The 12302-nt window shown below is 44.4% G+C and overlaps 1 protein-coding gene across 2 annotated transcripts in view; it reads right to left on the reverse strand.

Moving 5' to 3' along the window:
• Nucleotides 1-12302, reverse strand: part of LOC132473444 (SH3 and PX domain-containing protein 2A-like) — a 46688-nt gene that overhangs the window by 12677 nt on the left and 21709 nt on the right. For both annotated transcript variants that reach the window (XM_060073584.1, XM_060073583.1), the window contains exon 7: nt 7252-7380. In XM_060073584.1, the coding sequence (XP_059929567.1) occupies nt 7252-7380 (129 nt within the window). The remainder of the gene's footprint in view (nt 1-7251; nt 7381-12302) is intronic.

Consider the following 12302-nt stretch of genomic DNA (forward strand, 5'->3'; position numbering starts at 1 on the left):
ATACCTGCGCTGTGTCTGAAACTGAGCCCCGTGTTGGCCAGGAATCAAGAACATAACAGGCCGTGTAATGTGCTGCTCAACTTTAATACTCCATCACTGGTCTCAGAAATCTCGGAACCCCCAGAATTTTGACCAGTTTGTTACTACTGACTGTACCCTTTTACTAAATATTTTCTTCTACTTTGAGGGAAAAACATTAGCTTAAAGATTCAACAATCTAAAATCCATCACCAAAAAAGTTACATTCATGTAATGTGACTGCTGTCGATTATACTTGACACAAACAAAGAGCATCCTTTTAAAGGCAGGAAATCAAGAAAAACACGTTTGTAAATTACAGATAATTACCCTTAGGGAATAAAAAAGTGGAAAGTCTCTTCCAAAGCCAATGCGTCTTGTCCAAAGCCAATAAACATTTCTAGCTATGCTGCAAAATCCAATTCTCACACTACCATGGCATCATGGGAAAAGCAGTTCCCCTTCAACATACGTTTTACAAACTGGTACTGACACTGGTTCAAATGTAAGCAAACACCCTCTCCACTAAATTGAAAGCATTCAGCTCAAACTTCTGAATGAGAATACAGCGCAAATTCACGGGGTCACCTGGACAGTGCTGAGTAAACATGCGATGTTATTGATGGCTTGGACCGCCACGGTTTTATTTTTTCCTGCCCCCCTATCGGCAGGTGCTTGGGCTGAGTTCACTCAACCTTTAAAAGAGACCATAAAAGAACGCAGAGCAAAAAGCTGGCACGCCCCATTACAACCCTGATGACTTCCTGGCTCAGTCTTATATTGGGCAGGTGGGAATCAGAGCAATTAAAAGAAAAAACGATTCAACACAGGGTCTGCTATATGTCTTTCATTATAAGCCTTAATTCAAACAAGCAATTAGATTAGACCCAATAGCATTGGGACTTATTTATGCTACATTTTGAGAGCCAAAAAGTATTGAGGCAGATCATGCGCAGATCTACGGGAATGGGAAAGATGACCTCAGCAGAAGTATGCACTGTCTCTAACATACGTTTTTCTGGGTAGTAGGGATGTTCAGCTATGGGAGGAATAAGATTGAAGAGGAATATTTTCTGTGTGCGTGTTAGCTTGCGTTCATGTAGGTGCACATGGATAAGTGAATGTACAGGGGAGTGTGTGTGTGTGTGTGTGTGTGTGTGTGTGTGTGTGTGTGTGTGTGTGTGTGTGTGTGTGTGTGTGTGTGTGTGTGTGTGTGTGTGTGTGTGTGTGTGTGTGTGTGTGTGTGTGTGTGTGTGTGTGTGTGTGTGTGTGTGTGTCTCCACTCAATGTTAACACCCCCAGAAGGGAGATATTGTCTTGGTGGGAGGTTTTCTGCTTTCTGTCTGTTCTGTATCAAGATATGCAAAAAAAAAAAGTAATGCAGCCAGACCGATGTTTACATTACAACATTGCACATTCTGACTTTTTTGAACCCTTGGTATTATGAGAAATACCATTGGGCAGCTTCTTTGCAATGAATTTACTTCCCTGCGAGGGTAGAACCACAACAGCTTGTGGTTCTGAGATCAGCATTATTGTTTTTGCCTTTTAACTCTCCTCCTGACGTGATCATGGCTTGAATACAACAATATGATTCTTCCCCCCAAAGTGATTTCATATACATCATAAACATCAGAATGTTGAGATCCTAACCACACACATGAAACTAAAATGTTCACAACTTCAGACAGAGAAGAAAACGCCATCGGGTCTGACATGAGAGAGAGAGCGACCACAGCGCACTACAGATTGATGTGGGGGAGACACAGCAGGTTAAAGGTCACAACGGCTGATTATACGACGAGACATGCAGGACTTTGTCTTGGTTTAGGTACAGCCTTAAACAGAAATCAACAAGACCATCAACAAAAGTGTATCAACCAGGGGATAATGTGTAAATAACAACAGTGAATACAAAGACAGCTCTTCCTGTCACTTGAGAGCAAGAGAGCAAGAAACTCTTGCTCGGTATAATAACCAAACATATAATAATCCACTTTAGCCCTGAATTCCTGTTTGAATGTGTGATTGTGAGCTTACTGTTAATAAGTATGGAGTAACGTGTGTTACAGTTATACAGCTGTGAAGGGTGGAATAACTGGCTGGATATTCTGGACGGGGGGAAACTGGGGTGACGTCAGCCTATGCCGAGCCCGAGACGTTCAAGCGATAAAACTGTCTGCTTACGGTTATTTAGCCTACATTCTGCACATCTAGTTAGAGGACAGAGATAGGAGAGAGAGAGAGAGAGAGAGAGAGAGAGAGAGAGAGAGAGAGAGAGAGAGAGAGAGAGAGAGAGAGAGAGAGAGAGAGAGAGAGAGAGAGAGAGAGAGAGAGAGAGAGAGAGAGAGAGAGAGAGAGAGAGAGAGAGAGAGAGAGAGAGAGAGAGAGAGAGAGAGAGAGAGAGAGAGAGAGAGAGACATAGAGACATAGAGGAGCCTTTTAGTCTCATTTGTCTACCATACGGTACCTGCCATCTGGAAACTCTATCAAGTTAAAGACCCCGGCCGCCATTTTTTACTGTAATCAACAACAGATTTACAGCTGAGCCAGAAAGAGTGAGCAGAACTCCAGATTCTCCATTTCCTCCTGGTCAATGAATCAACCAATAGGATTAATAAATAGCAATATCTGTCTGATACATATTGTCAGGCTTTATCCATAATTATGAATGACTAGAATTGCAGATTGCCTGCATTACACTCCATAGCGGAAACAACAAACCAAAGTTGTAGTTTAATTGTTTAGGTGTCTATTGATTTTAGTGTGCATTTGCAGGATAAATCACAGCTTTACTTTAAGTAGCATCAGTCAGTGTTGTGTGCTCTATTCTATCTTGTAGGTCAGGTTCTTCAGTGATAAGGAATGCAGTGGTTCAGTTTGTCAGCAGATATGTAACACCGCTGTCAGGAGTAGAGCGCATTGCAGGAAGGGAAAAAACAAACCCATTGATCCCCAGCTTCTTCTATTTATTAACAGAGTATCTGTTATCAGAGTGAAGGTGGGATATATATCTAGCTACAAACATACACACTGTTCCACTGTGTTTCCTGACACACCAGAGTACTCCATTACCTGGGTCGCTCCTCTACACTGGGGGAAGTGAACGACGGCACAAAAAGGACTGTTCAAGAATATTCAAGGGCTGATGTTGACCTAAGGAACAACCTCACCTCCTTCTCGCCTCCTTCTTAGCTTCTGAATGAACCCCCTCATGGCAATCTCTCTTTCTCTCTCCCTCGCTCTTTTTTTTTATGTGCTTCTGCGAATCGGAGACACAGAAATCCTTGGCTTCGCCTGCACACCCTCGAACCGTAGAGAGTGGGTTTACCTTCATGGTCGAATCCTATGTGTGGGTGTGATGGATTGAATTCATCATCAGACCAAAAAGACGAGACTGTATTGCATGAAGAAATGTGCCCTTCAGGAGCCACTACAGGGTTGAGGGCATCCTGCCCAAGGATAGTATGTTGTGGAAATGTGGGATTGATCCCAGTACCTTTGAGTAAGGAGTGGAACACCGTAGCCTTTCCACTAAACTACCCTACCCCACTAAAAGGATTTCCGGATGGATTTCAAACATCCCCAATTACCGCAGATACACCGGGTGGTACTGGAGGGCTGGCTGAGGGCGGCTCGGGGGATGCCTGAGGGTCTGAGCGATCAGGGCTGTCTTCTCCAACACAGACATTCCATAAGATCATTTGGCATATTCGGATTCAGACGACTTCATGACTTCATTCAAAAGGGGTTCTCTCTGAATATGGACCAAAGGCGAAAGGGATAGCCTGCAAAATAACATGAACTCTAAATTGAATTGAAAGTTGCGATTATCCGCAATTATTTTTCAACTGACCTGATAGCCAGGTGCTAAGTACTACAGTTTAACAACGGTGCGCGTTTAGTCCCATATAACGTAAGCCCTGGAGGCATCCTGGAGGATACATTAAACCATTGTAATGAATAAACCTCCATGAAGCGCTACGTTTGGCAGGAAATGGATTTTTCCATATTCCCTTCGAGTTTGACCCAGCACTCTCTCTGCTCTCTAGTAAGCGCCTCGCTCTCTCCTGGCAAACTTGGGAAAATGGACAAGAAAGATCCAACTAGGAGGAACGGGAGGAAGCTTTAGGCAACATGCTTTATGGAGTCATGAGGGATGTTTGGCTGATTTGGTTTCAATAGGTATAATATCAATTTATATTCCATAAAATACCAACTATAGAGTATGTCTCAAACAAAAAAGTATGCAAACATACATAATTTGAAAAATTGCATACTAGGTCCCAGAACTTGGCAGCAATAGCACTGCATCTAGAATCAACAGTGGACTGTATTGAAAAACGTTGTATCCACAAATGAACACATTGAATCATTACAATATAAAAACACTAAAGCAACTAATGCAGAATAGGCCAAGAACCCAAACAAAAAAACGTCCTCATCAGACTAGCGCAATGGAAAGTCCTGCCTTGGCCGGGGTCTGAAAGCTGGAAAAGAGAGAAAGCTGAGCTTGCTTAAAGCCCTGACCTAGATTCAGTGCCCTGTCAAAGGCATATATTATCTAATCTAAGGTAAGGGAAAATCTATGACCACACTAAACAATCACAGGCACAGCATGGTGTACATTCTGTATATAGCAGCTTCACTGAAAGGTGAGGCAACCTTTGGCTCGGGATAACTCACTGAAGTAAAAATGTGCATTGGTGTTTCAATGTTTTATTTCTATCTTGGACGTTTTCCAAACAAAGTGATTGTGTTGTGGTGAATACAGTACAGTCTAGTGCACTGTCATGAATGGATGAATCTATTGATAACTAAATGCCTGCTTCAGCACAGCTCTGTGATTCCTCGGAAACGAATCCACCCTCTAGTAATCAAGAAAGCAATGGAAGGTAATTCAAAGGTCTTTTCTTTTTTATGATTCCCCTACTTTAACTGATTACATCTGTAAGAGTGTCGGAAAGGATTTTCAATGCACAGCGGTTGATCTTGCCAAGAAGAACGGATGCTAAACCTGATGGCTTTGCACCTGGAATTGTTAGTGTTTGCTGCTTTGGCTTGAGTTTGATCGGTGTCACCAATCCAGCTTTAGGCCTGCCTTCATCTCCAGAGTGACGTTCAGCCCTGAGTTCATTGCTCTTGGAAGCAACCCCTGCAGCAAGATGTAAGAGGGCGGGGGTTGTATTTACTGTAACTTCAAACACTGAAATTGTCCATTGGTGCCTCGTAAATATGTCAAAGGTGTTTAAGATGAATTTTAAGATGGATTTACATTGGATCTTTTGGTTTTAACTGCAGTTTTAACAGATAGTTACAAACCAATAGTTTAGGAAACCTGGCAAGTTACTCAAATAAATAAATAGGCAATTATTAATTAATAGCAAGATAGCTTAAGGAAGTGGAAAGAGATATGGTATGAAAACACAATTTTCCTCCATGGAAACAAAAAAGAAACTGACCGGGAACGGTTTGGGTAATAAATCGGTTGTAGAGCCACTGAAACTTTCCTACTGTGCACGGATCATAACCCGAGCAAGATCCTCAAAAAGTGAGTGCTTGAGTTGCAGGGCGATCAAAAGCTAAAACATACAGTTTGCCGCACACTCTGCTTGAACGCACAAGGGGTCACAGTTTCCACATTCAAACACATCCTGTAGGGGAGGTCTTGTATAGAAAAGACAGACTTCAAGGTGTTTGAATATCAACCTGAAGCGTGGTCCCCCCCCGCCCACCACCACCGCCCGCGGAGGGGATTGGGTCCTTCTTAGGTCCAGGAAGGGAAAACAAACTTGCAAACTGGGGGCCGGCCGGCCATGTAAAACTTCAAAGCAGAAACCACTCCATTACCTCTCCCTTAAGGCCTCCCGAGGAGGCCATGGGGTTTCAGTCACGCTGAGATTAACCCATCCCAGCCGCCTCCGATCGCCATTTCCACTTTTCCCCTGCAATTTATATCTCTCCCAGAAGCCCTCTGACTTCGATTCATATTTTTTCTTTACGTTCGGAGCATGCCGTTGAAGAGATTGTTTTTCAGTCCTCCTTGGCGGATCCCACCACTATAAGGTCACTCTACCGTTTCAGATGATAAATGTTCCGAAAAGGGAAACGTCGGAAAAGGTTTTTCCTTTTCTGGCTATAGTATTGAAACACTGGGAATGATCAACGATTGAGCTGTGTTCTATCCAGGAAGTCAATAGTATTAAAAAAACTCCTTAGCATGCCTCATACCATATGGTGTTAGATAATAAACCGATTTGGCCCAACATCAATAATAGCAACGTGTTTTAATTTTATTTCTTTAAATTCATACCACCGTCAAACCAAACAATTGTAGTAACAAAAAAACGTTATCAAAATAAAACAACCATTAGTGCTTATGCTATGTGCTTTGTGCAAAGACGATTGTGTTCCTAAACTTGACGACATCAACGTCCTCCCAATGTGTTTCTACTCATGTCTTACGAAACCAGCTGAGTCAGGCCTCTCTGCAGCTGGCATCTGTAAAGCCCCCTCTATGTCTTCCCCGCTTTCCATTAAAGTAAAGCAAAATAATTAGAATAAGCCTAGAGGACATTCCTCCCGCTAAAGGCAACAGCTTGGACCCCAGCCTAAACCAACAACGGTGGCGGGGGGGGGCCTGACTGCTGACCGAAGCATGGCGCAAACCCGGGGATAAGACACGAGCAAGAGAGGGTCTGCAGACAAAGAAGGGGTGAGGGAGAGAAAAAGGGGGGAGCAAGAGAGGCAAGAGGACTAGAGAGAGAAAGAGAGAGAGGGAGCAAGAGAGTGGGAGAGGAAGGGTGAGATAAGGAGAACAGGGGAGGGGCTGCATCAGGGAATGGAATCAAACACTGTTTAAACAAAAGTGCTTGAACGTGTTCCGTAGAGGGCCTGGATAACAGCTGGCAAACAGGCCAACCTGCAGGTTTTTTTTTTGTGCATTTGTTGTTGTATGAATGTGTATGCGCGTGTGCACGTGAGGATTTGTCATTTGCGCACCACATGTCGTTTGTGCCCCTAACTGTATGCAGTAAACGTCTGTGTGTGTGTGTGTGTGTGTGTGTGTGTGTGTGTGTGTATGTGTGTGTGTGTGTGTGTGTGTGTGTGTGTGTGTGTGTGTGTGTGTGTGTGTGTGTGTGTGTGTGTGTGTGTGTGTGTGTGTGTGTGTGTGTGTGACTGTGTGTGTGTGTGTGTGTGTGTGGGTGTGTTGTCGTCATCGCCGTCACTTACCACTCTCGCTCTTCTCGATGACGTCCACCACCTCCCCGGCCTGCAGGCTGATCTCGGCCGGCTCCTGCTTCTCGTAGCCGGCCACCACCACGTACTGCTCCAGCAGCATGGGGTCGGACGCGTCCAGACCTGGCGTGGACGGAAAGAAGCACGCCGTCAGCCAGCTGCCGGACACGGACCCCCGAGGGCGGCCCGCGACGGGCGCCGGCCGCTGTGCCATCGGCCCTGTCGACCACGGGGGGCTCCTTGGCCAGTGACAGAGAGGCACTCAGCACATCTCCGCCCGCCGAGTCCCGTCTGGCCCCAGAGAGGTGTCCCTCCTCCCTATCTCCAGCCCAACATCAAGGGGCGACCAGGGAGACCCAGGGACCTGAGGAGGAGGAGGAGGAGGAGGAGGAGGAAGAGAAAAGGCCTCTCTCCACAACGCAATGCATCAGGCGCTTGGCTCGGAAGAAGATCCCATCTGGTAATGTCGAGGGGCCCCTACGTCCGTATATAGTCCAACAACAGTTGCGACGAGGAGAAGGCGAAGTCAATAAAAGAGAAAGAAGTGGACAAGAGGACAGTGAACATAAGAACAGAAAGAGGAGGGAGAGGAAAGGAAAGAAGGAAAGCGAGCGGATGATATGGAAGAGGAGGAGTGGAACTAGTGACCCAGTTGTGGACTGGACAGTGCAGAGGCAAAGAGAAACAGTTTCCTCTGGAAAATAAACAGTCTGCTGAAAAGCCTCCTTCTCTCTGGTCGGGGGGGCCGGAGTTGGAGAAAGAGGAGTGGGGGGGCGGGGAGTAACGTACGCCAATCATACAAGTCGACACTGGAGGCCTTAAATAGAACCAGATGAAGGAGGCGGGAGCGGAGCTCAGCAGGCCCGCCCTCTACCTCTATGAAACACTAGAGCTCAGACTAAAGCATGCACACCAGCCAATGACAATCCTTCTCTGCTCATTCTTTTTTTCTCTCACCAACCAACAGGAATCCTCCTAGCGTTCTTTTTTTTCTGTCCGACTTTTTCGAGTTGACTTTATGAGAACCAGCAGTGAACTAATTGTAATATTATGACACCTCTTTCATGAGCTGATCGTTTATTATCTCATTCAGTTAAGTTTGATGTCAACTTAGTAACTGAATCTTCATCCTTTGACTTATTGACCAGGGACAAATCGCCGCGGTAACCACCAAAACAATGGCGAAAATAGAAGGCGTGTATAGCATGCGAATAGTTAAGGTACACATCCAATCTCAAGCAACACACACTTGAGGTTTAAATCTAGAGATACCATAAACAAAGCATGCCTGAAAAAGAAAATGCACAAAGAAAATCAAATGTTGGAGCAAAACTAACTAAGTGGCAGCTGCTGTTCAACAAGCCACAGCTCTGATGTAATTCACACATCGGCATAAGCTTATGAACAAATTCAAACTAATCTTGTCCAACAAACTGTATGTATGAGTGGGCATTCATTTAAATCAATTGTGTTCTTCATTATGCTTCTTGTATTGAACCTCTAGCATTTCAAGTAGAATGCTTCATTCTCTCATCATTGCCACAGAACGTGCCAGAAGAAATACAATATCTCAATTTGTGTCTGACGTTTTCAAGAAAGTGTCTAGGAACTAGAACACCTTCAAGATGAATGATATCAAACTGCTTATCCAATCGATGGAATGTGAGGCTTCGAGATAAGTGTTTGAGATTAATATCATTATGTGGTCAGTTAAAGACAGTGACTACTACCTTATGACAGACCAGGAACTCATTTTTTCCTTTATCCAAATAAGGATTATCTCCTCACTTGGTGTCCTCCAAGAGGAAATAACAGTCCAAGAAGATAAGTATTAGGTTGTAATTCCTCAAGCATTTCAGCTATTTTCCTCAAAACCATATGTTCATAACACGTTTGGGTGAATTGATTTAGCAAGTAAATTGTACTTCACAATTTAAGGTATTTCTATTTTTACCTTGAAGATTTCCATGGAAATAAATGTCTGCCCATGGCCCACTAATGAAAGTACTTGCAATTTGTAGTATGAGGAATGTTAAAAACAGTGTGGTGACACTTGTTTGTATCTCTGGTAAAAAAAAAATACCTCCAAAGAGTACGAAACTGAATAATGGCTCATAACAATTTTTAAACATACTTTTCTGTTTAACTATTGTTATTATTAAACATGCACTGTTTTCAGCGACCTGGTTTGCTGAAAACAGAGCATGTGTGAAAAGTGAGCGGCTGAACAGCAGAGCTAACATTACAACCTCAGCATATGAAATGTTCACCTCAACAAGAACACATGGCCAGAATAAGAAACGCAGCAGTTTGATGGAAAAAGCCAAGCTCAAAATGTTGTGGAAAATAATCCTACAGATCAAGTTTTTTAAAGATGCCTGAATACGTCCTTCAGCTCATATTAATCACTACCTTGGTTGACTTGCGTCTCTCAAAAGTGCATTGTGTGCGTGTCTATGTGTGTTGATAACTTGTACTCCATTCGTGTGTCTGCATTCGTGTGTGAGGTTGTGTGTGTGTGTTGGAAGGGAAGAGGTGCCTTATAGAGTGTAATATGGACCTCAGGCCCGTCTATACAGCGTAATCCAGGCAGTATTTATGAGCTCTGAAAAGAAAGCATTCTCCTCTTGGGTTGGGGTATAGTTGGGAGGGGTGTCGCCATCAGATTACCCACTCATTCTGTTTACGTTTCTCCTGACTCCGATTTCTACACCCACTTCCTTCCCCCCTCCCGCCCATCCTCCCGACCTCGTACTCTGAGACACCTTCACTCCCCATAAACCTCTGTCCCGCCCCTCACCATCATCAAGATCTATCCAGAAAAGAAAAACCTCCATGACAGTTTGGAAGTCTGCGATAAGGGAAGCTTCGGGAGTCTTTTCTGCTGCCAATGTTTTAGCCTTTTGTAGCGATGGCAGCCAGATATTGGAATTTGTCGATTTATATAACAGACAGCGTTTGACAGTGGAATACGGTTAACAGGAGCATGGTTGGAGGGGGGGGGGGGGGGGGGGCGCAGAGTTGTGTGTCAAAGACGTTGCAGATGGACTAGACTAGAGCTATTTGTTAGCCCCGGCAGCTGCAGAAGGGGAAGTTGGAGATGAGGAGGAGAGGACCCCGGCTCTGCTGCTCTCAATGTAACACAGATGCAATCATGTCACTGAGTGAGTATGTGGCCCCCCGAGAGGAAGACTGGAGCAGGCACAGGAAGTGTGTCCAAACAAGCACAACAGTAATGCAACGGTGACACAACAGCAATACGAGCTTGCATTTAACATTAAGGCACGATCATGCAACTCTTTAATGTGTGTTGCTATTCTTTGTGTTTTTTTCAAACTTTTGTTATTTAGCAGATGCGTTCTTAGCAACTTGAAGATTTCAAACACACTTCCATCACGCCTTAGAGCAGTTAGGGGGCTTGGCCATCTTGCTCAATGATGCCTATGACTTAGGCTGCAGATACCGGGGATCAAACCCAGTACTATTTGGCCTGCCCTTGCTCTATTCTAGCACTATCCTCTTGTTTCTGCCAATAACGCAGGCCCCCAGGATTGAAGAGGAGGCGCTCTCATAGGGTGCACGGTTCATAATGGCTTTCCCCTGGTTTTTAACATCATGGATCTTTTAAACCTCTCCCAAAAAGCATGCACGGAAATCCAATGAAAGATTGCACATAACAGTGGAGTGGACTCTACTCAGTCAATAAGGCGTTAAATGTCTGTTGACTTAGATTAAAGTGTAGCTTTGAGCTATCCTTTAAAGGAGCTCTTTATTCAGCCATTTAATATCGACAGGGAGCAGCTCGCTGCCCAAACAGTTCATCTTTATTAACCCGGCAATTAGAGAACGACCATTTATCATAATTACTTCCTGCCGTGGATAAATCTCCTTTGCATGCCTGGCACACACAAACTTTGTATGTTTGGCTCTTGATGGGTTAACTCTTCTTTGGGTGAGGCCGACCCTATGAATGCATTCATTGGCCTTTCCAGTATGGCTATCTTGCATATAAACGCACAAGCAGCACACACTGAAATGTACACACACACACACGCACACACAAACACACGCCTCCCATGGGAGGTGCATGGGAACTGCAGGGAGATGGAATGGAGGGGATAATTGATGCATTTCAGTGAGCGGGAAATCCAAATCGCACACTGTATAAAAACTAACAAGGAGAAACGTGTTGCACAAAAGAGCTGTACATGAACGACTGCCCACGCGTGTGCCCCAAAGTGGCAAATGTCATAGTCGCTGTGCAACAAGGGCCCGCTGCACGGCCCCACCAGATGTAGACATCGCAAAGCACGGCCCCGCGCCCTCTCTCTCGTTGCAGCTTTGCAAAGTTGATGATTAAAGTGCTTAAAGCCAGGAAATGTAATTCAAAAGGAGTTCATATGGTTCTAGGACTCACTGAATGTCGATTGGCACATCATGACACCGAATGGTAACCGCTCACTCGGCGCACATTTGCATAAAGTTAACTGAAGTTCAACTTTTTTCCCGCCCCTGCGAGCCCCCGCCCACTTTGGAGCATTCACACAACTATCTGGGAAATGCGATATTGCATCCAATACAAAAGGTGTGGTCACACTTGCAATTGTTGAGGGCGAAGTTCTTGTCGTCACACAGCACCTGACATGTTCTAATTTTTCATTCCTCAGGTCTCATTCTCGTCATTCTTATTAAAGCCATGTACACACAATTGATCAGACTGCTCACACCAACATTTTCTGCAACCTGTATAGTATGCATCCTTTATGTTTATTATGTCTCTGTAGTGATTTTCTGTTTGTTGAAGCATAGACAAGGGTGTGTAATGAAGGGGAAACGGACATGCAAGTGTTTTTCTTTTTGTAACTCTAAATGGAGTTTCAAATGGACAATGGATAATCATGACAAATGAATAACGCTGTTGATGAACTTCGATTTTCGAGGGACCCAGGGATGACATTTATTCATATTTTTTTAGACGGACAAGGCTGACGAATTTGGGCAACCAAGAAGTGTGACCATGACCAATAGGGCTTTAGGGATAAATC

The sequence above is a fragment of the Gadus macrocephalus genome, chromosome 15, assembly GCF_031168955.1.
Source record: "Gadus macrocephalus chromosome 15, ASM3116895v1".
Classification (NCBI taxonomy): Eukaryota; Metazoa; Chordata; class Actinopteri; order Gadiformes; family Gadidae; genus Gadus; species Gadus macrocephalus.